At 30.9% G+C, this 27,587-nt stretch overlaps 1 protein-coding gene across 3 annotated transcripts; it reads left to right on the top strand.

The window, feature by feature from the left end:
• Nucleotides 1-5,137: 5,137 nt before the first annotated feature.
• LOC113398993 (long-chain-fatty-acid--CoA ligase ACSBG2) lies at nucleotides 5,138-27,436 on the top strand. Of its 3 annotated transcripts, none has more exons than XM_026637981.2 (16): nucleotides 5,138-5,315; nucleotides 11,910-12,009; nucleotides 13,714-13,915; nucleotides 14,238-14,372; nucleotides 16,422-16,623; nucleotides 17,399-17,500; nucleotides 18,917-19,066; nucleotides 20,659-20,768; nucleotides 21,475-21,615; nucleotides 21,880-21,945; nucleotides 23,770-23,988; nucleotides 24,494-24,728; nucleotides 25,217-25,357; nucleotides 25,589-25,711; nucleotides 26,432-26,552; nucleotides 27,195-27,436. In XM_026637981.2, exons 1-16 carry the CDS (start codon nucleotides 5,277-5,279, stop codon nucleotides 27,269-27,271), a joined length of 2,163 nt encoding a protein of 720 aa, XP_026493766.2. In that variant the 5' UTR covers nucleotides 5,138-5,276; the 3' UTR covers nucleotides 27,272-27,436. The 3 variants fall into 3 exon arrangements, with proteins under 3 accessions (XP_026493766.2, XP_026493767.1, XP_026493768.2); XM_026637983.2 differs by lacking the exon at nucleotides 5,138-5,315 and adding an exon at nucleotides 5,417-5,702; XM_026637982.2 differs by lacking the exon at nucleotides 21,880-21,945 and having other exon boundaries at nucleotides 5,139-5,315.
• Nucleotides 27,437-27,587: the final 151 nt, after the last annotated feature.

The raw sequence follows: 27,587 nt of genomic DNA, 5'->3' as shown, positions 1-27,587 counted from the left end.
AGGGGTAACCGTGAGAAGCGGAATACACGTGTCCATTTTCGGTCGGCCCTGAGGAAGACTGCGGCCACGATAGTCTCGCTCCGTCCGATTACTGTACATACAATCAATGAGTGCGGGTATAATTTTTTTGCCCATAGAGAACAACACGAAAGTAATGCAACACAAGAGATCCTATAACCTCCTCGATCCGTGCCGATGATAACCACCGCAGGGTTTATTTGGTAAAAAAACTCAAGAAATCCTAATAGGATTAGGGATTCGATACATATCGAAAAAAGTTTCGTCTCCTTCCACCTCTAAAAACACGACCTTGGGCTGAGGGCTTGTTACATGCTCACATATTAACACTCACGCGTCCTTTCGAGCAACCTAGAGGAAATCAGCGACCATGCAAGTTAATACCTAATACGAAAAAAGTTGAATTTTATTTTGAGTTCAATAAATATTCAATAGATTTTTTTTATGTTAGAGGTGGCAAACTAGCAGGAGGCTCACCTGATGGAAAGTGACTACCACCGCCCATGGACATCTGCAACACCGGGGTGCTTGCAGGTGCGTTGCCGGCCTTTCAGGAAGGAATACGCTCTTTTCTTGAAGATTCCCAAGTCGTATCGGTTCGGAAAAATCGCCGGCGAAAGATTTTTTCAGTTCTATTGATCAACTTTTAAGTTATCTGAATTCAACGTGTATGTTAAAGTAAAATAAATTAATACTCACTAATGATATCAACCATAAAGGTGATAGATATTTTTTTTGTAATGAATGCATTGTGGCACTCTTAATTACTTATTTCACAACTTATTCTCCTTTTTCAATACATAAGTTATGAAGTTAGAAATGCACGAAACTACTTACCCAGTGAATTTACTTTTAATATAGGTATTAGGTACACTTTACTTGGTTGGCACCAAATATTTATTATTATTGTCTTTAAAATTTTTCTACTGGAAAGTCTATAAACTACAAATCATAAAATTTTATTCTAAATTCCTCTCACTCAATAACTGAAGTAAGACTAATAACGTCTTTGTTAAAATAATGCAATTGTATATCCTGATATCATATGATTAATTATAAATCTATTACCTATACTTTTTCGTTTACGTATTATAAAACTATTAGTAAGTAAGTATCTTAAGACTTACACGTTACATTGTCGTAGATCAACATGATCTCTATAATCCTAATCCTCTCCATAATTCTTAATACCAATGAAAAGAACATTGCATATTTTAATATTAATTTGAAAGAGAAACCACAACTGCAGAAGATTTCTAGAACGTATACTGACAACAAAATTAATATGTAATGAATGTCTGACTTATTATTGAACACTCAAATTATCAATATAATTTTAAGTAAATATCACCAAGTGCGAAAGCCATTAGTGCACATTTTCCTTAAGAGAAAATATGATAGCAGAAAGTATGTTGCTACATTATTATGGTGATTTATAAAAAAAATATAACGCGATCTAAAAACGGTTAGCACGTTCATATTATATTTACTCTGTCTCTCGCAGCTTTTAGGATCTCACGTGTAATTGTATGCCTCGTTGATGGAACTGTGTTCCTGTTTTATTCAACTACGTACCTTACTCGGTTGTGGAAGCAACCGGTCTCCGCAACGCTCCACTCCGATGTAAGCTGATTGTTAGCTGCCCGAAGTATTATTCGCGCTGATATAGTGAACGTTTGTGATCCTGCATGTTATCAATTTTAGAAAACTCCTGCAGGAGTTCGACTGACTACGCCGTTTTATTACCTAGCGTGTGCGATTTAAATTTTCCGGTTCGTAGCTGGACTTGCATTTATGGTCTCACATGATTTGGTTAATGGCTACGATAGCGGTCTCATTTTTTACCAACATGTGTGATAGGCAAACGTGCTCGTTCTCTTCGTAATTTCCAAAACTGCCAAAGTGGTCCGTGGCTTCCTCCCCTAAAAAGACGATTCGAAGCAGGATAGCAATCACAACGTCGTAAGAACAGGAGCTAGCAAGTTTTAGTTACGACGCTGGCATAAGGTGCCAACTTTACTTCATAGCCTACCTACCGATCAACCGACGTTAAAGGGTCAATTTCTTCCGGAAAAGAAGAAAAAGAAGTGGAAGAAGGATGCAACTGCCAGCTTCGACCCTACGGCGGCACCGACTCCGCATCCCAAACAGAGGTGACGCCGAACCCTAAAACCAACCGTCTGCTCAACCACCAATGTCACAGCAAACAATCGTTTAGGGTGCTGCATTAAATATCAAGATGTTCTCTCACAGATGGCAATCCTATTGATCTAAACAAAAGACCTGAGTGAGCAGAGAGCACCCTGTTATGCTGCATCTGAATGCTTCCAGATCCAGCAAAACCAATCAAGTATAAAAAAGTAAACCCAGTTTTCGGGTTTATGTTTTGACCAATCAAGAGGAACCCACACTGAAGCACACATAATAATTTTCACGACGTAGGATCAGGTAATGGATGATATTAATTTATAAAAGAGAGATAAATCAAAATATTTAACACCTTCACAACAAACAGTTCATTATGTAATCATCAGATCATTAGTTACTTTTATAATATTTTTGACGAGTAGTTAATTTATTGCAGCTGTTTTATGTAATATATATATAACGTATACTTACATATCAAAAGGCTTAATTGATTAACAACTACAATGCTGCCGTTATTTGTAATTTAGTTGAAATATGTAGTATTAAGTTATTTGCAATGGTATTTCATTGCAAACATTAACATTAATGTTTAATTGGCATGATTAATAAAAATTGGCATTAATATTCAATGTTTAATTATATTGAATTTCTAAATAATTCAAATCTAACATAACTTAAATTGCACTAAAAAAAAGTATTCAAGAAATACATCAGCGAAAATGTAAAAAAGCATTGGCATTATAGCGACGACCTCCGTGGTCGAGTAGTGTGTACACCGGTTTTCATGGGTACGCCACTCCGAGGTTCGATTCCCGGCCGACTCGATGTAGAAAAAGGTCATTAGTTTTCTATGTTGTCTTGGGTCTGGGTGTATATGGTACCGTCGTTACTTATGATTTTCCATAACACAAGTGCTTTAGCTACTTACATTGGGATCAGAGTAATGTACGTGATTTTGTCAATACTTAAAAAAACAAAAAAATTATAGCGCACACGAAGAAACATCACTAGAAATTTGATCTTTCAAGCTTCCAACCAGTCAACGTTCAGGCTCTAGCACATATTTCTAATTTGATGGTGTACTCACTTATCTCACTTGTTGTGACTGACATCGTTCTTTTAATTAACGAAGAGGTAACACTAAAACTCTTAGAATGACACATGGAAAACGCTGCTTTCAACTGCAGTTTTGTAACCGCGGCTGAAAAATATTGCCTGACTCTTAAGTGAATCCTTGTACTGCGTGTAAGTACATATGTATTTTGAGGTATCATTTTTTATCACGCAAGAATCATACTTGATATCTATAAAACTACTGTGTAGCATTACAATGCAATTCGGGTATAATACAATCTTACATTCTATTCACATATTTATGACACTATCTGTTCTTCTTCTTGTCTTAAGAAGAATCTCTTTACAGAATTTGGCGAGTGGCATCTTAAACGGTGTTGCGGTTGCTATTGATTTAGAATATACAAATATTCATTTAAAATAGTTACTGTATAAATCTTGACCGCGTGCCACCAGCAAGAATGCAAGCAGCATTTCCCCGTTCAATCACAATTCCAATCGTCTGGATAAAAAACGAACCAGCCCTCCTGTCACCAGTGGAGGCAATAAGTGTGTTACGCTTTTAATTAAGCTTTTTCGCTACTACTCCATGGTCCAAGAGTTTCAACAGCAAATAGTACAAAAAATAATTTGGTAGGAATAATTATATAATGCGATATTATTCATTAGGAGGGTGAAAGTTATGAATGTTGATGGCTATAAGGAAATAGTCAAATAGACTTGTCGAAAAAAGGGATGGACTTTATGAGAGAGAAGAGAATATTTAGTAATTTTTTTAACAATGTTTTTTTCTTAATCCTTATTCTAAAACATATAAAATTTACCATGCTAGATTGTATTGTCACTAGAACCAAAAGTCTGTGCAAAATTTTAACTATATCGCGTAAGTGGAAGTGTTATAGATTCATTTTACAGGCGAAATTAAATAAAAGTTTTTAAAATATTGTGGCTTTAAAGCATTGAAATGTCGTGAAATATTGTCAATGTAGGTAAAATAAAATCATTTGAATAATCCTTAGAAAGTAATCATATCTATTTATTTTACTCATAGTACATGAATAGTAGACAGCAACAACAGAGTGAAGTTTCGTTTTCGTTGACGGAATGAGTAAACAATCAGAACCGTCTGATTACATACAGATCGTAATAATAAAAAATATTTAAAGAGCAATATCCCAAAAAGAAAAGAATTTATTTTTTACTAGGCGTTGGTTAAGTTTCATACAAAGTAATCTATGCATTTTCAAAATTATACAAAATAAGTAAGCGTTATATTTAATTTCAGATATAATACAATCCCTGCAAAGTAATAACAATATATAAACCATATTTTGATATTTGAATACTCCAAATTTTTCTTATCGAGTAAAGTTAAAATGATTTAGTGAGTGTATTGTTAAATAATTTTGATGAAGTATCAGTTTTTCAGTTAAATATGCGAAATATAAGACGCAATAATACGATTCCAGTATTTGTTATTCGGGAAATAAATAGTGTAAAACAAACGATGAGTGGTTGCCAAGGAATTGTGCGCTGTTTTTATAACTGTTTATTTGCAACTAAGTTATAAATTGCTTGCGGCATTACTCATGCAAACATGTATCGAACCATATTGTTATCTATTGAAATAAATTATAGTTATGTCTCTATTAAAAAAAAAAAAATTTAAAAAAAATGCTGTTCGAATTATTCCCACTAACTGTTATCATAGTTGCACAAAAATTAAATTAAAATATATACTTAAGTGATTTGAATCCACATATGTAGTTATATGTCACTATCTTATATTTTAAGTATGTAAAAAAGCGACTGATATTGCATTAATAAATTTATAAGATAAGATTATGCATTAACTATATTATACAGTAATTTTCATTTTTCAAGCAATACGTATCAATTATCAAGCACTGACAGCCATAGCCAGTTAGTTGTTTATCAGCGTTTCAGTGGGAGAAAAACAAGTTGCTCGAGTAGACGACGTACATTTTGTCTTCTGCACTGTCGTCTGTCTGTACTGACCGTAAATCTACATCTCCATGGATGCGGACAGTGAACAGAAAAACGGCACGATCCCGGTATGCAAATTCCGTTATAAATATTGTTAATAGTGATGTGTAAAAGTCAAATAGACTAAAGTAGATATAAAACAGATGTTCGAAATTGTTCATGCACAGCTCTCTGCCAATGGTGAACTTTACACCGTCGTGTGGTGTGATAGGGCAAATCGCCAGTTGGCTGGCGCACTTGTATCGTCGCGGTCGCCGTAAATTTATAATCCATACTTTTTCTACTCGTCTTTGCCTAACGTATTATATCTCGATTTCGGTTTAAAGCTTATACTATTATATTCTACAATAAAATCTTCGAAATCTATACGTTAATTTAATTATGTGAATCGTAAAGTGCTATTAAAGTGTTGTAAATAAAAAAAAAATCACTGAGGATTTTCTAGCAATTTACCGGTAAGACAATTTTCCTGAAACACTTATATATAGGCAATATTAAAACGTAACATTACGTGTTAATATTGCGGTTTATATGTTATATTACTAATAAACAAAACATGTAGAATTTGTTTTGAATGCCGAACAAATTAGGTACATTAAAATTTGTACGTTGAGTGTTTATCTATTATTATATAAAGAATATTATTTTTCATTTTTAAGCTATACAATTATAATTAATTAAAGCTGTGGACCCTTATATTGGATTTACTCTAGCTCTAATTGAGTTGTATGTTTTCCATACTATTTTGGTCGTCCAAAGCGCACGCGGCTAGATACTTACGTCACTACGTACTATTTAGTTGAACGATACCGTGATAAACCCGTTACGCCCGTTATCTGACCGCTTTTGCCGAAATTTACACAACACAGTTGTTTATATTGCATAATCTCTAAATTCTTATTATATTTTTTGTCTTTACTCTATAATATAATAATAAAGTTAATGCAAGCCAACGAAAATACCTTTATACAAATAAAATACCTTATCGTGACAAATTATATTATTATAACCGTGTAATATAATTGCAAGGATTTTTTGCTATTATTCATATTATGTTAATCTTCTAGCTATTTTATTATAAAGTTTTCATGTGTATACGTACTATGCACCTTGAAATCATTAAAAAAACACAAGGAACCTATTATTTATAATTAGATAACATCTACAAAATATTTGATTTTTTATTACGAGAGTTTATGCTGACTGTACATCAATAAAGTGTTACAATAGTAATAGTAGTATTGATAAGGCAATAACGTTTTTACAAATTTTCATAGATAAACGTAATACAACTTTTTATATATAAGGTTGATTTTTTAAATTAATGGCAATCCTGTATCTCTTTCATGGAAATGATAATTATAAAATACGAGATCTCTCAGAGGTTACAATATGTTACCTTTAACTGATGACTTCGGGTTCGAACTCCGACAAGTATCTCTATATTTTCATGTAGAGATGGCATGTTTATAATTTATATTGCATTTCACGGAAAAATGCTTGCACCCCCTAGAAGAAGCGTGGTAATCCGTCTCCTCAAAAAGTCCTTAACCCAGCAGCGGGTCATTTTCAGGCTTTACTTTTAAAGTGAAATATTAACTGTTAAATATAAACCAAAAATTATGTTTGTTTGTCAAAATCAGATCGTAAATAATTCATCAAAAGAGAGCAAAGTACTTGATACAACCACTCTTGACTCCAGTAGGCTCGCATACGACACATACTTATGTGGGAGCTATTCTTTAAAGGAAAACATACATATAGCTGGATATCTCAAAATTGATATATGACATTGACAACAACAATAACAATATTTTAAGTCTGTAGATTTTCAACATTAGACGATCGACTTGAAGTCGAGTGAACTTCTCACAGAATAGCTTTGCTGACGTAGAAATAATAATTTCTCTATATAAAAATATATTTAAGTAGTTCTACTTCATAAAATCAGGATTGCGCATTTCCTAAATAAATCCTAAATTAACAGTCTAGTTATATTTTAATATTATAAATATACATATGCGGATTTGTATTAGTGATCCCAAAGATCCTCCGCTTTTCGCAACTTTAATGGCAGGCCAGCTCTCAATTTCCATCTGCTGCCAGCTATTTTGTGTATATCGTCCCTTTAACTAGTTGGAGCGCATCCTACGCTATGCTCGCCGAGGCGTGGTCTATACTCCAGAACGTCTACTCCACAGTCATTGCTCCTACGACATATGTGACCAGCCTACTACCACGCCAGCTTGTTAATTTTTCTCTCTGTCAGAGCGCCACATTTGTGATTCGCTCCTTCAGAGTAGCTTTAAGCAACCCTTTCCATACCGCGCTGAGAGATCTTAAACTAATGGACCAAACACTGTAAGTTTGCATTCCCTGGTCTCAATTCTCCACTAGCCATTGTTCCACCGAGTTACATGTACACTGTCACTTCAGTCTGTTTTTTTTATAAGCTATGCCGGTAACTATGGTTCTTCTTGTAGCAATACTGAAAGCAGGCGGGAATAATCAAATCGTCGATTCTTCAAACGCAAGATATTTGCCTTTATTGATAGGTGTCTATAGTTTTTCAAGAGGATTTATTATACTTATTATTATTTATTATACACATTACATGAAAAATAGAACAAACTTATTCTCATTTTACATTAGTTAATTTTTTTGGGACTCGTCCTACCAATAAGCAATATGATTTCATCATCGCCCAGATCTATATTATGTAAGCTGTTCTAGACCACGTCTGGTCCAATGTCCGGGAGTTGCTTGAAGTAAAGGTGTTCGAGAGGTGCGCGCTAATCATTAACGACCAATGATATATATTGTTCAAGAAGTAACCATATAAGGTCTCTGGCTGTTGTTGTTGTGTTTCTGGTTTTCTGACAGTTGAAGCTTAAATGTAACAAAAAATACCAACTATTTGAGGTTTGGTAGATGAGGCCCTTCTTACTTGCTTTTGATCTCCGATTTATAACATTAGGTTGTAACATGCACTAGGTTGTAACATGCAGTATTTTCTTGAAAGCTGCGATTACGGAATGAATACATTAATTGCAATAACAATAAACTAACAAGTTCATCTGTAAACATAACATGTTCGTGTCTTAATAAAATAAATTTGTTAAGAACAAACTCAACTCGATTTAACATTTATAATTTTATTTTTACAATACCCATTAAAAGATAAAATACTTAAATGATAGAGTTAATTCCTTTACATAAGCCACTCGATAATTTATACTCCGGAAGTCAAGAATATATAACTATCAAATCAAGTAGGTATCGTAATTTATGATTCTTCTTATTAAAAGTAGATATATAGATAACGTCGTAGTATTGGAACTGGAGTAAGAAAATACAATTACAAGTAGGGCAACCCGCCCTAGTTGCAATAATCGACTTAGTATTTAAGTAGGGCAACACTTCAGGGGGCGAATTAGGTAATTAATTAACAGAAAAATGGTCATAGCGCTGGCTGCAAACGTATGTACGGGTAAATTAATCGAACTCGACGGAAAAATGACGAGTTCCAAAGATTCCAAAACTAGATTGTTTTATTTTCTATTGGTTTGACATATTTGATAAAACCAAATATTTACACTTACGTGGCCGATTGACACGCCTTATAACAAAACGATAGCAAAGCGAGTAAACAAAGACAGTTGAAATTTAGTCACCTTAATATGAGAACATTAGTCAAATCAATCTAATTTCAACATTACTGGGTTTATTACAAGCTAAGGACAATTTTATATTTAATAACTTCAACTGCGAAAATATATTTATGTAATATTGTTTATATATATATAAATCGTTATAGTTGTTTTAAACTTAATTATGAGCTAAAATTATGCTATGAAAAGTAAAGTCCGAGTACTTACAAAATAACAATATTTAAAATATTTTATTTACCTATTCATTGGTTGAATTACATTATCTATTAGTATAGTACATATTTAAGGAATGACAAAAAACTATTATCTCCTAAAAAAACTGATTATTATTTTTAACGTACAGGCGAAAGAAGTCTGAATAGTCAATGTTTATAAAACCCGCTTAATTAAGCAAAATGCCTAACCATTTTACTACATTACACAGTAATCATATTTTCATGATTGTTACCAATCATAGATAACAACTTTAAGACTTGACGACAAAAATCTGTTCATGTAATTATGCTACAAATTGATATTATGTCACAGATAATTATTTAATGAGCCATGACTTTGATTTTTATCTTATTTATTTACATATATGTATTTTATTTATTTATTTTATGTAGACTAAATTTAAACAATTTATTTAAATTCAACTAAAGTCAGAAAATTAATTATGGTTTTATTTATAATTTAAACTGAAAGTATTTTTTTAATTTTTAAATTAATTTAGGTTAAGCCGCTGCCTTTAATTATTTTGCATTTACGTCAATATCTTTAATTGACGTCATATCAGATAGATGATTAAGATAAAAAATATTTTATAATAATAAAACGAAATTAACATCGTACCACTGTGTTTGTCTTATCGCGATGTATTTAATACTTATATAAAAATAATATGTAGATGTAGGTGTGAAGGGATATTTTGCGTTGCAAGTAACTTAAAATAGACACCACATGTAGTCAAAAAAAGATTCAAAGTCAACACAATAATAATGACGCTTCATGAATTGTTTTTCAAACATAATGCTGTTTAACTTATGCTAAACACACTTTTCTTCATTTATTATAAATGCAGTATCTGTGAATTGGCCCTTTAGAACTTTTCCTTTAAAAATAGCATAATAATATAAATTAATATTTAATTGTTCATTCTAGACGAATCCTTGTGGTTCATATTTACTCTGTGAACAGGTAAGATTATTATCGGCCTTTAATTGTTTAATCCTCTAAATCGAGCATTGCACTTCAAATACAACAAAACTATCAAGCCATATTTAAACTCCTTGTGTGCGTAAACCACACAAGTGTCTTCTATTGTTTTACATACAAACTGCATCACGTGTTGATCAATGTGCACGTGCTGAATGTTGCCAGTAATTATTTTCAAACGTCCTTTGTTATTACTGCACACTTTTTATAGCCAAGTCGCTATAGTCAGCCAAATTTAATCAAAGAAGGCGATTACTTTAAAATGACATTTTTGGTACGAGTGACCGGGAAGAGTTTATGAGCTGGATTATTGGCTGATTATTTTTTGACGTCATAATATATTCATAAGTCGACATCTCTATATAGAAAATAAATTATGAAGGTTAGCTAAATCTTACTATAAATTATAATCTAATCAATAAATTATACAGTAATCTCACACAATACATTTTTGTTGATTAAGGTAAAACACAAAAAAATATATAATTTACAAATAATATAAAATAAATATTTTGTATACATGGTGCCTGTCACCAACGAAACGTTGCGTTGCCTTTGGTTTTGTTATAGTAGTGGATACTATATATAGGATTTTCATGTTTTCCTCGGAGGGAAAAATTTTAAACGTTCTAAAAATCTACTATAACAATATTCTTTTTTGTTTTTTTGTATAATTGATAAAAATAATTATTATATAACAAGTAAAATATTTCTAAAAATTCATCATGTATTTGAGACACTTAAAATAAGCCAGTAGAAAGGAAAAACAAAAATACACAAAAGTTTATTATTAATTTTAAAAAATTATTCAATTAAATTAAATCTAATATTAAACTTCTTTATATTATATTTTTATATTCGTGGTATAAAATTATGTATAAAGTTACATATACACCATAAGTTAATTTTATACAATCTGGATATTTCTAAAAAAAGGCATTATTTTTTCTTTTGACCTTGAAATGATATAAGTTTCCTTTTCCCTCTTCATAAAATAAGTACGTAAATAATGTAAAAATAATCTTTGATACTTACAATATAAATATACAGATAACAATTGAAATGGTTATAAAATCCCAAATTCTTGATTTGTATTTTACAAAGGTATATAATAATAATCGCTGGCAATAAAACAATGTAATTACCGTGGGAACACTTATATTACTTTAATCATTATAAAATACAATTGTGTTTAATGCAAATGTAAAATAAATAAAATTACCGCTTCGCTAATTGTAAGACTTCGTATGCAGTAAATAAGATTTCTCGACGCCATTATTTCTTGAAAACTGTCCTAAGACATGATAATATACAGCCGACACCATCTCTCTGTACTTTATAATCTTTATTGTAGTAAAATGAATTGAAGAGGAAAGCCAAAATATGACTTTGAATATTTTGTAATTAAATATGTCGTTTAAGATTGCAAAAAGTTTAATTATATACGAACCCCGACCTAAACATGATGAGATTTGTTTTAATTTCAGTCATTATTTAAGTAATTCCAAAACTACGGACCCACTTGAAACGAAATGATAAATCGATTATCATAATTAACCATCAACTTATGTCGTATCCAGTGATTCTATCTTTATATTATTATTACTGATATATAATAGCCCTGCACTTATTTAATACCTAAAGTTTGTTGCACATATCTTATAAGCCTCAATGTTTGCAACGATAAAGCGCAGCAGGAGACAACGTAAAGCCTTGATAAGGTTAATCAAATTTGCAGAAATAAGTATTACATTTTCTGATTAAGCATATCATTTACAAAAGGTTTCATTCCAGGCCGCACCAACTGAGATCTGTGTTGAAAACGGCGAAGATATTGTTAAAGTGAGCAATATGCAGGTCCCGAATGGAATCGATCATCAAAAATATTTAAATGGTAAGTCCAACTGTAAATTAAATTAGACCAACCTTAATAATGTAGTATACAATTGCATTAAATATTGCAGACAGTAGATTGGCGTTCTAGACAAATCATTTTGTTCGACATTTAAATATCTTATTTATATTTTATTGTTATGCTAAATAAAATGTTTAAATACTAAAAGGTACACATAAGAACACTTTAAACTTTTGGCCTTGTTGCGAATTCAAATCTGGGGGCCCAATTTTAATAATTTACTAGAGACCCGGCCCGGCTTCGCACGGTTGCAATACTGATACTAAATATACTACAGAATGTCATTATATATACAAAGTTCACAGCCTTTTGTCATTAAACAATAGAAACCGCTATGTCCCTGCAATTTAAATCTGTAGTAGCTTCGAAAATATTCATTTAGATTACATGTTTAATTTAAATGAAAAAAAAAAATTATTTAATTTTATGCTGTAAAGGGCCATATTAATCTATATTAAATGCACAATGTATTTTAGGTACTTAATTGGATAAGAATTAATGCTGTATCCATTTACCCATTTAGATCTCACTTCTTTTGTCGTTGAAGTCAACAACCAAGGTATATATCATAATATTGAACTTGGCTCTCATTTTTACATTTATGTTTTTGATGGGATCAGTGTTTCTCTACTATATTGTGCCTGTATTATACATATAAACCTTGCTTTTGAATCAATCTATCTATTAAAATAAACCGCTTCAAAATCCATTGTGTAATTTTAAAGATCAAAGCTTACACAGGGACAGACAGCGATAAGCGACTTTATTTTATACTATGTAATGATGACAACTTCGACTAAGCCGCAACTGGATCGTTGCGACAGTAGAATAGAAAATCGGCTAAACGGCAACGGTTACGTTTAAAATAGATTGCGATAAATTTACAATTTGTTAGTAAAATTGGGCCCTGCGAACCATTCCACATTGGAGCAGCCTGATGAAATACGCTCCAAACCTTCTCGTCAAGCGAAGAGAAGGTCCCCAGTACGGAGACAATCGTCTCAAGTAACTTCTTAAAAGGATCTTAAAGTAAATATTCGTATTATTTAATCTAGCTTAATTGTTTAGTAATTGTTCGTGTGTACTGGAACAAATCGTTATTTAACTTAGATAAGGTCTCAACTCTCAGTGTACAAAGACGAATATGAAGTGCTAACATCCTGTGACATGCATAACTTAAATATAACTAAGACACATTATTTAAATGTAAAACGATGGTTTAAAGCAACTTACGATATCTTCCCTATATATAATAATATGTTATTACATCTTCAATAATAAAAAAAAAACTTATATCTTTAAGCATTTTTATCCCAAGCTAAATTCTAAGTTAAAGCCGTGGATTCAGTTGGTATATTAAATATTCATATATAATATCAAATGAATGAATATACTTCAAAAGAGTTTTGCTGTACATTTTCTTTGGATCATTTTAAGCACTTATAGATCTCTTACTGTTTAGAATCATATTTTAAAATAGATAAATAAATTCTATTTTTCGCAAACTTTCTCTAAGATAATTTTTTATAGTCATACTCTTTAGTTGCTCAAACAAAATTTTATCAAAATTCAAAAATTTAAAAATTTCGATTAAAATGCTTGTGTGACTGGACTACATTTACAAATATGTTACCCTGTTAGATACCTACATCTTAATCCTAAACATAATATTCTTATATTTAGGACCAGACCAGATTATACCATGTGATAATTACATAAGCTGCGGACCCGGAGAATATGTTAAAATTCGCATGGGATCACGTGGACCTGCAGCAGAACCTCCGGTTTCAGTTCCTGGTCTCTTAAACAGAATCGTCGCTCGGTACCCTAACGACACTGCCTTAGCTACTAAAAAAGACGGAAAATGGCATAAAATCACTTATAAGTGAGTATAAACTTCCAATTAATGTTTCAATTAATAATATATTGTATAATAAAAAACTGTAGAATATTTAAATAAATAACGTTATAGTTTAAACTATTTTTAATAAATTAACTTTTCTTGTTTCCTAGATAACTTTAAAAGTGATCTTGTGAGACGTAAATGAAATATAATGATAAAGTGCATATAAATCCCAGTTTCTGTCTGATTGATAGAAACAGATAGTGAAAACCTTCTGCTTATCATGAGACACGGATTTTCTCCTCAGAAGTGGAACATTTATGATGTCATTTCTGAGATAATTCTATCATAACATTTGTTTCAGGCAATATCAAGACCGCATCCGTACGATTGCAAAGGGTTTCTTGAAATTAGGTCTAGAACGATTTCACTCAGTGTGCATTTTAGGCTTTAATTCGGAGCAGTGGTTTATCGCTGATCTTGCTGCCATTCACGCAGGGTGAGTACAAACATATTTTTCGTGTGTATTATTATAGCAATAAGTGTCTCTTATATCTCCTACCTACTCTTTATATGTACGTATTTATTACTGTATGGGTATCCCTCTTAGACCCTCGCTCACACATAGCCTTCTAGTGTACTGACATATATAGGTCAAATCGAACACATTAAAATGATTTTATAGACCTTTATTGGCTACAAGCTAAACCGTCTTCAGACATTTATCTACCATGTATGATATACAAGTATAAATTTTTGTGTCTAATTTCTTCAGTTAGGACACCAAAAAACGTTTCTTCGTTTATTAAATATAGTTTTAAACATATTCCAAGTGTTTAGTTTGGATTTTATATCGCAATTTAATCTTATCGAATTATTAAGTAACCTTAAGATTGCTGTCTTATAGATAAGGCTGCTTATTGTATATCTTCACTGAGCTTATTCTTTGTTTAAAATTAACTGACGGACTTTAAATGGTAATTGTATTGTACAATAAATCATTTAGTTAAATAGGTATTTCATAGTAATATTAATGAATTTTTTTTTCTGTAATAACGAGCGCGTCTCGCCGTTAAGCATAACAGCTTGGCGAGTACTAATTTTTATGTTGTAAAAACTTTTTTTTATAATAAATAAATTTAAAAAAAAAAGTATTGCGAGTTATGTATTATTGGATACAAATAATAATGGCTGAGAGATTATACTGTGGTATAGCATATGAGTTTTTTTTTTTATAAATAGTAATTTAAAATTAAATTGTTTTGAAAATCTAATTTACATTTGGCGATGGCGATGTATGTTGTTTTTGAAACTATTTTATCTCTCGATCTATCTATCTATATTAGATAAATAGAGTTTATATAAAGGCCTCATTCTAGTAGCCTTAGCTTAAAAAGTTGGAGAGTTAAAGATTCCGTTAAAACGCTAGTTGGTTTTTATGACGATAAATTCTCAATAGCTACTCGGAGTTTAGGTATTTCATTATAAATAGTAACATATGTATAATTATTAATATATGAATAATTGTTTATAGATTAATGATTAGATTATTTATAGAGTCATTCATAGAAAAGAACGCTGATATCTGAAATACAAATATTTATTTATATAACTCAGACCCAGAGCCTTGTTGATTTGTTAGATTAAGATTAAAATTGCAATTGTTTACGATCTTAACGATTGCCTCTTAGTTTGTGTAAATTATATACCTGATTAGAAATAAAGTCAACATTCATATGAAGTCAGTTCGGGACTTGACCGCTTGATAATATTTATTTCCCAAGACCATTAAGAGATATGATAATACCTATATTACAATAGCAAAACAGCTATCATTCTGTCAGAAACCGCAGTCATTACTGTTTAAAAATAACATTATAGTTATGGTAGTCAATTTAACGGTAAAGATGCTCATAAGAGCTGCGACGAAATCCATAAAAAAAAAAATACATATGCACCAATTTTCATGGTAATAAACCGAACGTTCTTTGCGCAAACTCTTGTGCATTGAATATGTCTCAGTTGGCTGATATTCCTTAAGATTGGCCAGGACGATATCACCATCATATTTGTTATGTATATTCGATTGTTTATATATAATTTTATACTAGAACGAGGAGAATCATTTACAAAGTATTTGATGTTTCATCTATCTGATATAATTTTAGGAATAGTATGATATTTGATAAAAAATACTATTATATTACTTAATATCTTATCGTGAACTTTATCTTGTTCGATCAATGACCCTATATTTAAACTGATAAGAGCTTTACTTACAGTAAATGACAATTTAAGTACATTTTTGGGTACAATACAGATATAAAACACGTTTAAAAAGCTCAAAATAATTTAGATTATTTTCCTGATTATGAGTTTTGTACAAGTATTTTACTAAAAATATTTATTATTTAGGTTCTAAATAATATATTTCTTGGTTGAAAAATTATAAGCTAATTTCGTACAATAATTCGTACAAGATAAGACAAGTTCCGAAAATAGTTTTCGACATTTGTGTATATAAGTAACATATATGTTTTTATTTCAGAGGATATGCTGCTGGTATTTATACGACAAATTCCGCGGAGGCCTGTTTCCATTGCTTGGAAACATCACGGGCGAACATTTGCGCGGTACAGGATAAGAAGCAGTTGGACAAAATATTATCAATACAAAGTCGCTTAAAACATCTTAAAGCGATCGTGCAATGGGAAGGACCCGTAGACACATCTATTCCTGGAGTGTACAGCGTAAGTAACGAAATAGCGAATTTGATTTTGTGACGATAAAAGAATACTGCCACTCCGCTTTGCTAAAAAGTTGTGCTAATAACCACATCACTACATGTGGTAAAAATTACCACCAATTATCTCCTGACCGAATTTAGACCACTAGGGTATAATAGTCAATGATTATTTATACAAATACCATCTGAATGACTTCCCATTACATAAATACATTAGGTCATTATTTTGGTGCGATGGTCCGTTGGATACAATATAATAAGAGATACAAGACCAGACGCGAGACTAACGCCTCTACATGCTTTACAAGGCTCAGAAGGTTAACATTGGTTATTTACTGAGTCTTCGTAACAGAGAAATCCATTATTAGCAGGTCACACATTGAGGTAGGAAACATCAGCCCCCAGTTAATTTACTGCCGAAAACCAATTATTCTTGATGCTGCGATTTGTTTGAGGATTCATTGAATATACACGTATATGGGACTAAATAACATATGTCTTATGTTGACATATGTTATTATAATACGGAATTATTGATGCATCTTACAATGCCTGTGCCTATGGAGAGATAATGAAAGACTTGACTCTTCATTATCATTATAAGCACTTTTGAATAAGTCGCATTGTATCAACCGTCGATCAATTAAAATAGCGACTGTTCAACTGTCGAACTATCTAGTGACAAATATAATACAATATTATCATTTAAGGATGTCTTAGGTCTACACAAAAAGTTAATTCCCAAATTTGGATGTCTACAAGTTTATTTATATTTTCAGTGGGAACAAGTAATGGAAATGGGTTCTAAAGAGCCGGACACGCAACTCAACAATATACTGAAATCTATTTCTGTAAACGAATGCTGCACACTCGTTTACACTGTAAGTATATTTTTCTCTTTTTTAATTAAAGGAAGCGTATAAAATGCATACCCTTTTACTTGTCATTTGTTATTAAATGACTTTTCAAAAGCTGGCGGAAAATCTTATATTTTAAGAAGAGTAATTTGATTTCCCCAAAACAATGCCATAAAATTCAATTGCGATTATAAATATTCATTTTAAAGTCATCGATTTTATAGTTTAATTCTAAAAGTAGTGAAATAAGTAATAAATTGATCGCATTAGTATTATTTATCTCAATTAAGTGATAATGACATCGTATGATAAAATGTAAAATAAGATTGTAATCAACGAAAAATCTGATTATAATATACATGATACCATATTTACTATAATGACGATGATGATTAAAATGAATATCAAATATTACTTCATTCGTGGCATAGATCTATTCACTCGCAAGGCGCTAACACTCCACATTAAGTTATTATCAGGGTGCATTAGCATGATGAGTGACGCTCATGTTTACAAAATGTCTTAGTGTGCGTAAGACGTCTAAAGTAAAAACAGCAATAAAATACAAATTATATTATATTTTTTATATTATTTGGGCCTTCGCATGTGAACTGATCTGTATAACAATTTGCAATTTATTATACGATTAAATTAACCTATTAAATATCAAGCGATATATATTTTTTTATGATATCATACAAACAACACAATGCCGGGCTAAAGTAATGTGTGGTCAGTTAAAAATGTCACAAATTTATTGTTTAATTGCCTTTTACATAATTTGACAGTTAAATATAAACAAGAATAAATTCAACTTTACTATGTAAATGTATTTGCATTACAAGAAGTAATAATTTTGTAATTAAAAAAGAGAATAAACTAATTGTTCACTGTGTACATATAATCTGTGGCATAAATACCTACGTCCTACATTCATTCGACCGTTGCGTTTGTTCAAACTCCATTCTCTCAAGGTTTTCGTTTAACATGCTTAACAAATAACAATTATGTACCTAAACTTAGAACAATGATTCATATTTTTATTTTACAAAAAAAAATATTAAATTATCTGTTATTTAATCATTAAAGATAGTATTCTCATAACTGAGTATATGTTGGTTTCCTATATCGATGGAATGTTACTTACTATCGCAGCGTATTAAGAAAAAAATAAATCAATCATTGATTAAGTACATGACTTAAAATTTCTAACTAAAAATCTTTGGATCAATAGTAGAAATTTTAAAATCTTGAAATTTAATAATGATAAAATAAATTATTCCTAATTATTGGGTTTGAAAGATGATGGCTCATAACTTTGAATCAACAATGCGTAAAAAGCAAAAATATGACTGCATTATATTTATTAGAATAAAATAATTATTTCTTTGACTAGTTATCGATGTATTTTTAATCACAATTAACATAATTTATTTCCAGTCTGGAACAGTGGGTCAACCAAAGGCCGTGATGCTCTCTCACGACAATCTCACGTGGGACGCATACACAATATCAGAAAGAGTTCGCGACTTGAGGCCGACTTACGACTGTCTTGTTTCCTTCTTACCGCTCAGTCACGTCGCTGCTCAGGTAAAACAATATACAACAACATTACATAATAACATAAAAGTGGGACAACTCAGTTATTTTCAAAAACTCTATGAGTACCGATCACAATTCGATACATATTAAGATATTATAATATTATAACATTATAAAAGACTATTTAAAAATATAAATCTAAAGAAACGTTACTGAAAAATTATGAGTCATAATTAATTCAGTGGACTTACAATCTTACTTAAATCTGCTCTTGGAAATCTATTTGAAAACGGAAATATTTCTGATTTCCGATAGTGTAATAATGTGACTTATTACATAGTATTCTAGATAAAAACTACAAATCACTTACATATTACTCATGACTTATCGGGTATTATCGATTCTAAACCTATTTTGTATTAAATTTTCATTCTTTTCCTGTTTTGGAGTACGATATTTATTAAATTTCAATAAAATAAAGTTTAGATTTCCTAAATGTAAACGTAGCATTACCTGGATCGATAATACTTTCATTAATCTGTCTCATGATTATTTTCGATAAGTTTTAAGTACACGCAGAAATAAAGATAAATAATTATCGTGTTGCGATAGCAATGCCTTGACCTTAACATGCACCTCCTGTAATATGAATGTCATTAATCATGATTACAGTATTAAAGATTATTGTGGATCTTTCATTAAAACGATAACTTTACAACATTATTTACCACTAGCTTTATAGATATTTGTATTCCGTTGATACATAAATAATATATAAATATTATATTATAATATCACAAACGTATTAATTTAACTTCTACAATTCGAATTCGATATTTTTTTACATCTGTTGCGTAGTAATAAGAACGCTCGTGACGTCAATAGTCTTAATTTAAAGCGGGTGGAACAATGAAACGCAACTAAATTTATGATAATATTATAGTCGTATACTAAAACCTACTCCGTAACGATCTGCATCTTTTTATATCGTGTTATATCCGTAGAAGGTTTATTTTTCAGTTAGCCACAAAAACATACACTTTTTTTTGATTATTCAGTATTTTGTATTCACAAAAAGAAATACAGGAGCGTAGTTTCTCACGGAACTCAATATGTATTGTTATTCTAGTCAAGAATTTATTATTAACATATTATTAGTGCACGTTAATTATTAAATACGTCGGAGTAACAAAAAAATTGCCTTATTAAAATAATTTAATTTTATGTACATTATAATTGCAAAAACGTTTAACGCTAATAAATTATAGTTTACGTTTTATAATACATATTACAATTTATTTTGTAGTATTACAAGTATCAAGTGTATTTTTTAATGACCTTATAAAATTATATGTGAAAAGTCATATAAGTCAGACATATTATCATCTCTACCTATTTACATATTATAATTATTAATCTTTAGTAAACCCGTGTCATATGATGATATGAGGAACTTGATTTTTTTAAATTTTAATTAATATAGACAACATATAAGTTTGTAGTATCCTCAGTTTAGACGAAGACAAAAAAATAGATTTGGGATCAGAAAGATTGTCAAAACTTTTAGTCTTAAGTACAGCAAAACTGTTGCAGCAATTAAATTACCTAGTTATTTTGCTGATAAATGTCCTTATTACCAGGTGGTGGACATCTATACGACACTGACAAATGCAGTGACTGTGTATTTCGCACAACCAGATGCCTTGAAGGGAACTCTCGTTGAGACATTGAAAGAAGTTCGGCCGACGAGGTAAGTAATGAACTTAACAACTGAATATATATCATTGAAAAACTTGTGATGTGAACATTTCCTTAGTTTATTATATCCCAAACTTTATGTTTTATTTAATGGATATTTCGAATATAATTCTATTCCACATATTTTAGTACGCTTATGAGTTAGCTTATGAGTTTTTAACGTGTGCTATTTTTGATTAAATATTCTAAAATCAAAATACGCAATACAAATAACAATTTTTTGGACAAAAACAAAACATTTAAATATTTATGATAAGATTTTAACGTTGTATAAATTATAGGTACCATTAACATTTTAATAATAATTTATTTCTGACCAATGATTCATGATTCCATTTCATTATAATTATTTGAAAATTGGTTTCAACACAAGAATATCATCTATTATGTATGTTTTCCGTCTGTAAGACTGTCAACGAATCAAAGGGAACATTAAGTTTCATTAATGTAATCCTTCTAAAATTGTACTTGATATGAAATTTCTAAGTATTAGGCCAAGTTTGCTTGATCTTAAATTTGCTTATCTCAATAAATATAATTTCAACTTTCTCTCTCAGTCTTTACTTAGAGTAAGTCCAGTTATCATATTATGCTATATGTACAAAGTGACCTGCGAAAAATAATATCTTAGTATATTTTCGTTGCATAAATATGTATAATATGCATAAATATCTACTATAATATCTTATATCTCTCAGGTTCTTAGCGGTGCCGCGAGTATGGGAAAAAATGCACGAGAAGATCATGGCAGTGGGAGCATCCAGCGGCTCCATGAAGCGCTACATTGCCACCTGGGCGAAAGACAAAGGAACTCAGTACCATTTAGCGAGAATCAACGGGTATGTACATAAAAATTAAGCTTTTATTAATTAAACTATGCGCATATTAATGCAGATTTAACACGTTGATCAATCTTATAAGGCAATATTGTAAATAAAAATACTTTGTACATATAATATAAACAAAATATTTAACTTGTACCAAACAAGTTTTTAATATACGATCTTAAGAGATTCGACCCTCTCTGAGTCAAGGCCTTCTCTTATAACAGAAGTATTAGTGAATGAATATTTTACTTGCTTATATGCTTCCATATATACTAGCGCCCTATCATCTGGGATGTCAGGTCTGCCGATAGACTTCAGTCTCGCCGAAATGATTAAGTATTGGTATGTGGCGTGATGTTGCTCCGTTTTTGATAGACACAGTAGTGACCGTAGCACCTTGCACAACAACCTCTACCTCACATTATTCCTAAATATCTTAAACGAATATATATAAAATTTTATAGAACTTTGCAGCGATTTATTTTGATATTTAAATATTCTCTAGATTTATACAGTACCGTCCAATAACTCTTTTATTTCGATTGCACAAAGTGACGATATTTTTTGTTTGTTTTTATTTAGAATATAATCATAATGTAATATATGTATATGTAATAAATCTTAACTTTTACTGGAAAATCTTAAGATTTACGTAGATTTACGTAGTTCGAGCTTTTACAGTAGCATATACATTTATTTGTAACTTAAGAGTTTTTTGTTCAGTTTGAAAAATCATTCTGCTTGAAATAGCCCCTATATTGAGAAAGGTAGACTATATAAAGTTACGGGGGCGCAGCAGTACTCCAACAATATTGCAGAAGATAGTTAATTTATCTGTCCCTCGCCTATAGCCGTTGCTTAAAGCTCTAAGTATAAAAATACGAGAAGGCGACAGTATCGAACATCAAACTTTGACATCATTTAACGATCCGTATGTCGTTTAACGATTGCAACTTTACTTGAATTTAGAGCATGCTACTTGTTTTAATATATACTAAAACCTTGTCCAGAACACGCTGCATCTTCTCGTTACGTATATTGTTTTTGTAGCTTTTTCCCCCATTTATAGCATTTATAAATAGATTCATACATAAAACAATTATTTAACGTACGCAATTGATACACGGATTCGAGTAATCTTTATGAGTATAATAAATTATTAGATTAATATTAAAATATCTAAAAACATTAAAAGATTACTTAAATATTTTTTTATTACCTTAACAAACAAAAATAATACATTATGAAGAATGTTAATTTATATTTATCGCTAGTGTTTATTGTTGTATCACCTTCATAATCATATTCCTTTTAATATAACCACAGAACGTATAAAAACAGAAGCGAAATGAGGTTTCATCACCCCACCGACTACGTTCTGAGCCGAGGTGCGATCTCATAGGAGACACCCTCAGGACGAACGTCACTCTCGAGCCCAAAAGGGTTCACCTTAAGGCAGAGTTTTAACATTCGCCCCAACGTTCGGTGACGCTGTAAAGGCCAGTAGGGCCAACAGCACTACTCAATCAAGATACAAAAAAAAAAGAGGTTTCATGCTTCATTATGATATCTCCTCCCATTAAATTGATTGGTCAATAAAGTTCTCATTTTAAATACTAAGCCATGACTGCTAGTTACTGCTGCATGAATACTTATTACATACACATATATTTTTATAAATAGCGTGAGTCGTAGAAGCAATTTATTAATTACACATTAACTTAATTGTATCCCTCTCTATTTAGTAACTTAGTATTGTAGACTTTATCGCATTTTTTTAATAGAAAAATAATGCACTAATGTTGATGATGTTACTTTTAATGTTGTGTGACCTTTCTCTATCGCTTGCCAGTATGTATATTTTACATTTTAAGGTAGCAATTGCTTTAAATTTAATGTAATTTATAAAATAAAAAATTGATGTCGTATTAGTAGAGAAGTAAGCACACAAATGTTTCTTTTTTGGACCACTCTACAATCTAACGTTGAAAAAATTTGTTTACAAAATATTATTGGCTGTTTACGGATATGGATTTTAAGAAGATTAAAAAAAATAAACTGTACTGAGAAATTATATTTCCTTATGCTTTTTGTATCTTTTTATTCTCGAAAGTATATTACTCGAATCAATAAAGCAACCGCTTTAATGTGAAATTATTGTAACAGGCAAGATGGCACCACGTGCGGGTACAAAATGGCCAAGTCACTGGTGTTCAGCAAAGTGCGCGATAACCTCGGACTGGACCGCTGCACCACCTTCGTGACGGCTGCCGCGCCCCTTTCTCCCGATATCAAAAAGTTCTTCATGTCTCTGGATATACCAATAATGGACGCCTTCGGCATGAGTGAGGCTGCTGGAGCCCATTCCCTCAGCATATACCCCAAGTGAGTGCGCAGATATTTCAATTATATAATATTTATATAATAAAATAGTAACCATGAATGTTTGCTACAATACAATAAACTGTTATTGTTAGTCATTGAGTCTTTTAAGATTAATCTGTAAAAACAGTATTGCAAGGCTAATAAAAAATGAGTATTTTGGAAATTACGTTTTTCAATAATTCGCAAAGAAAACCCTTAAATGGTTCTCAATGAATTGACTTAATTGGATTATATATTTTGTCAATTAAATGCTAAAATAGGAAAATAAAGTCTATTTGAGTTTCTGTAAAATATTCAATCGACATACAAAGATAGACAATGCGAGTATAAATTAGTGTTGTTTGGTTTTTTATTTTTTATTTTTTTATGAGTGCAAACTATCCTTATAAACATGTTATACTTATTAATTTCCAAACTAAACTAATATATCCAATATTCGAATTACATGCAAAATAAACGAACGAATTTAGTCAACCATAATTTAAAACTTAATATATTTTATCAGATTTAAATTGGACTCCTCGGGCGAAATCCTCGATGGTACCGAAACTAAATTCGACGGTTCGACGAGCATCAACGGTCCCGGCGAAATCTTCATGCGAGGCCGGCACGTCTTTATGGGCTACCTCAACGACGAAGAGAAGACCAGAGCCACTGTCGACGACGAGGGCTGGCTGCACTCCGGAGATGTGGGCAGATTAGACAGCAATAACTTGCTATATATCACCGGTAGAATAAAGGTATGCATATTAATAGTACATTATTTTTATGGAATATTTAAAAAGCAAAACCATTATAATTTATTGACGTAGACGTGTGTAACTTTTGAATCGTTATTTCGGATTACATCCGATTATATTGAATGTAAAGCAAACACCAGTTCGGAATGTAGATTATTTGATTACTGAGAACAACCGACAATAATCTTAGTAGTTTCTCTTTTCCAGCATTTCAATTGCAAAGTTATCTCATTAATATGATACACTTCTTATATTGTTTCAAAAAATACGATATTCAATATAAAATGATTACGATAAAATAAATAAAAATAACATTAAAGTATGTGCTTCCATCTGTTTATCCTTGAACTAAATTGTTTGTAAACCTAAATTTAGTTAATAACAATAAATCCATCGATTATCTAAATACTACATTATCCCGAGGTGATAAGCAGAGGCTTAAGGTAATTTCGAGGTTAAGGCTAATTGAGATATATTTTTTATTACAGGAATTATTGATAACAGCAGGAGGTGAGAACATTGCACCGGTTTTGATTGAGCAAACCGTTCAATCTGAACTCTTACACGTCGGATACGCTGTGCTTATTGGAGACAAACGAAAATTCCTTTCCATTTTACTGACACTAAAGGTTAGCCCAGTGAAGTTATTTTAATAAAATAAATATTTAGGTTTATATAGAATAAAATATTAGTTCAGTATTAACCATTATTTCTGTTACTTAAAAAAAAAGAAATTAACAAAAAAAATACATAAATAATCTTTTTATGAATCCACTAATAGTTTATGATTGTAAATTATGTAGGGAAGCATTTTATATCGGAAAATCACTCGTCATAAATCTTAAACTGTTTGATTTAAGGCAAAAGTCAACGGTAACGGCGATGCACTCGATGAATTGGACAACGAAACAAGAAAATGGGTGGCGAATCTCGGCAGCAAGGCTACTACAATTAGCGAGATTATCCGTACCAAAGATCCACTTGTAAGTTTTATAAAATTGCTAAGGAAACATTTTATAATACGCGTGTCATAAAAACATGGGACTTATTACGGAATAAGCATAATCATGTCATCCTGACCGAGATATTTTTTATAAGTTTTTTAAAAGTTTTTGGTGTCGATCCGGAGTTTGGAAGTTGCAAATGTACACTCTCTAGCCTCGGAAAGCACATAACGCAGTTGATCCCGCGCCTGACCTCGTTCCAGTCGTTTCGGATTTGCGGTCCGAAGGGATAATGGAACGTGACAACGAGAAAGTGAAACCTGTGTTTGTGCACTCACTTGTGCCCTATAATATATCCTGCGTAGTTGGATGGTCTACCTTGAAATTGGCTGCCGTTGCCAGAACCGGTCAGGACGTCATCATCATCAAATAAAATATACTTTATTCATAACAAAAATATAACATTAAATATAATGAGATTTTATTTTTATTTAGACGTACATGTTTTCCAGTAATATGCTTAGCAATACTTGTTTAATATACAAAACATATTAGTAAATGTGAAAAATACATTACAACCTCAACTTGCTTATACTCGAACCTACCTACATTCACAAATTCTTTCATTTCATTAGATATTTTGGAATTTACGAACAAATAAATATTTAGATATGAAATAAATAATTAGAGTATAATTTTAAATGAATCGAATAGAAATCAATGACATTTTAAATTGTGTTGCGTATTTTTTAATTACAGGTACATAAGGCTATAGAAGAAGGTATTGCACGTGCAAACAAGCATGCTATTTCAAATGCGCAAAAGATCCAGAAGTTTGCTATTCTCCCCGCCGACTTCTCTTTGAATTCCGGAGAGTTAGGTGAGTTTAACTTTCGTAACATAACAAATATATAATTATAATATTTAATTACTAATATTCTCAAAATGAACTTTAAGATAAACTATTGTATAATTCACTTAAGCAGTATTATTTTTATTTCGCTTCACTGATTTATTTTATAACCCAAGAATGGAGAGACATTGTCACCATTATTAAAAAAAAAATCACTAGAGCGTAAATGAACCGACTGAAATTAAACGCACAAATTTGTCAATCAATGTGAATATCGCTAGTTGACCATTTAGGCTGAAGAATTAAACTAATGAAATTATTATTTAAAAAAAAAATCAATAAGAATGTCTCAAATAGGAAATGTTAATTTACAAACGAAACAACAAACAGCAACGAATTTAAATTATCTATGAGTCATTAATCACTTATATTAATTATTGCCGTTTTATATCAAATGATTATTAACTAGAAAGTACATAGGTACGTACATTCTTTATTCATTAGTTCTGGGTTTATGTAGAATTTTCTATTAAAATATTCGGCATGCAAATAAAAACATTTTTGATTTAGTGAGTCTTCATAGTGTCTATTATTAAATTCGTCAGGCCCCCCAACAAAAGGTATTCTTATAAATATATTCTTGTTATTAATTTGAATGTATAATTTCAGGACCAACGTTAAAGATCAAAAGGAATGTTGTATACGAGAAGTACAAGGACATCATAGAAGGATTCTACAAGGAATAAATTTTAGAATAAACTTAATTTTATTAAGAAGTGGGTTGAAGCGAATAAACTTATACAATGATGTTGTTGCTCAAATAGATATAATAGTCCAAAGCTGTTGTGATTGGTCTTTGAAGTGGTGTACATATTTTTGTTACTAAATATATACCTAGTTTTGAAAGGAAAGACTTTTAATTTTTTTAACCCTTTATTTCCGATTAAAATGTAATTATCGATTTTATTTTAACTATTCTTACATATATGTATATTTAATCTGCATTTATCGTGTCACGAAGAGTACAAAATAAAATATGATCTGTGACATTAACAATTTTTA

This window comes from Vanessa tameamea, chromosome 2 (assembly GCF_037043105.1).
Source record: "Vanessa tameamea isolate UH-Manoa-2023 chromosome 2, ilVanTame1 primary haplotype, whole genome shotgun sequence".
In the NCBI taxonomy this organism is placed as follows: domain Eukaryota; kingdom Metazoa; phylum Arthropoda; class Insecta; order Lepidoptera; family Nymphalidae; genus Vanessa; species Vanessa tameamea.
Note: the sequence above shows the minus strand (reverse complement) of the source record. Positions and strands in the feature narration are given on the sequence as shown.

What these genes read in the sequence shown, in the direction of transcription:
- LOC113398993 (XM_026637981.2), top strand. Translation starts at nt 5,277, where the DNA reads ATGGATGCGGACAGTGAACAGAAAAACGGCACGATCCCG. An exon ending in TCATCAAAAATATTTAAATG is followed by an intron (nt 12,010 to 13,713) that starts GTAAGTCCAACT and finishes TCTTATATTTAG; the next exon opens with GACCAGACCAGATTATACCA. An exon ending in CTTGCTGCCATTCACGCAGG is followed by an intron (nt 14,373 to 16,421) that starts GTGAGTACAAAC and finishes TTTTTATTTCAG; the next exon opens with AGGATATGCTGCTGGTATTT.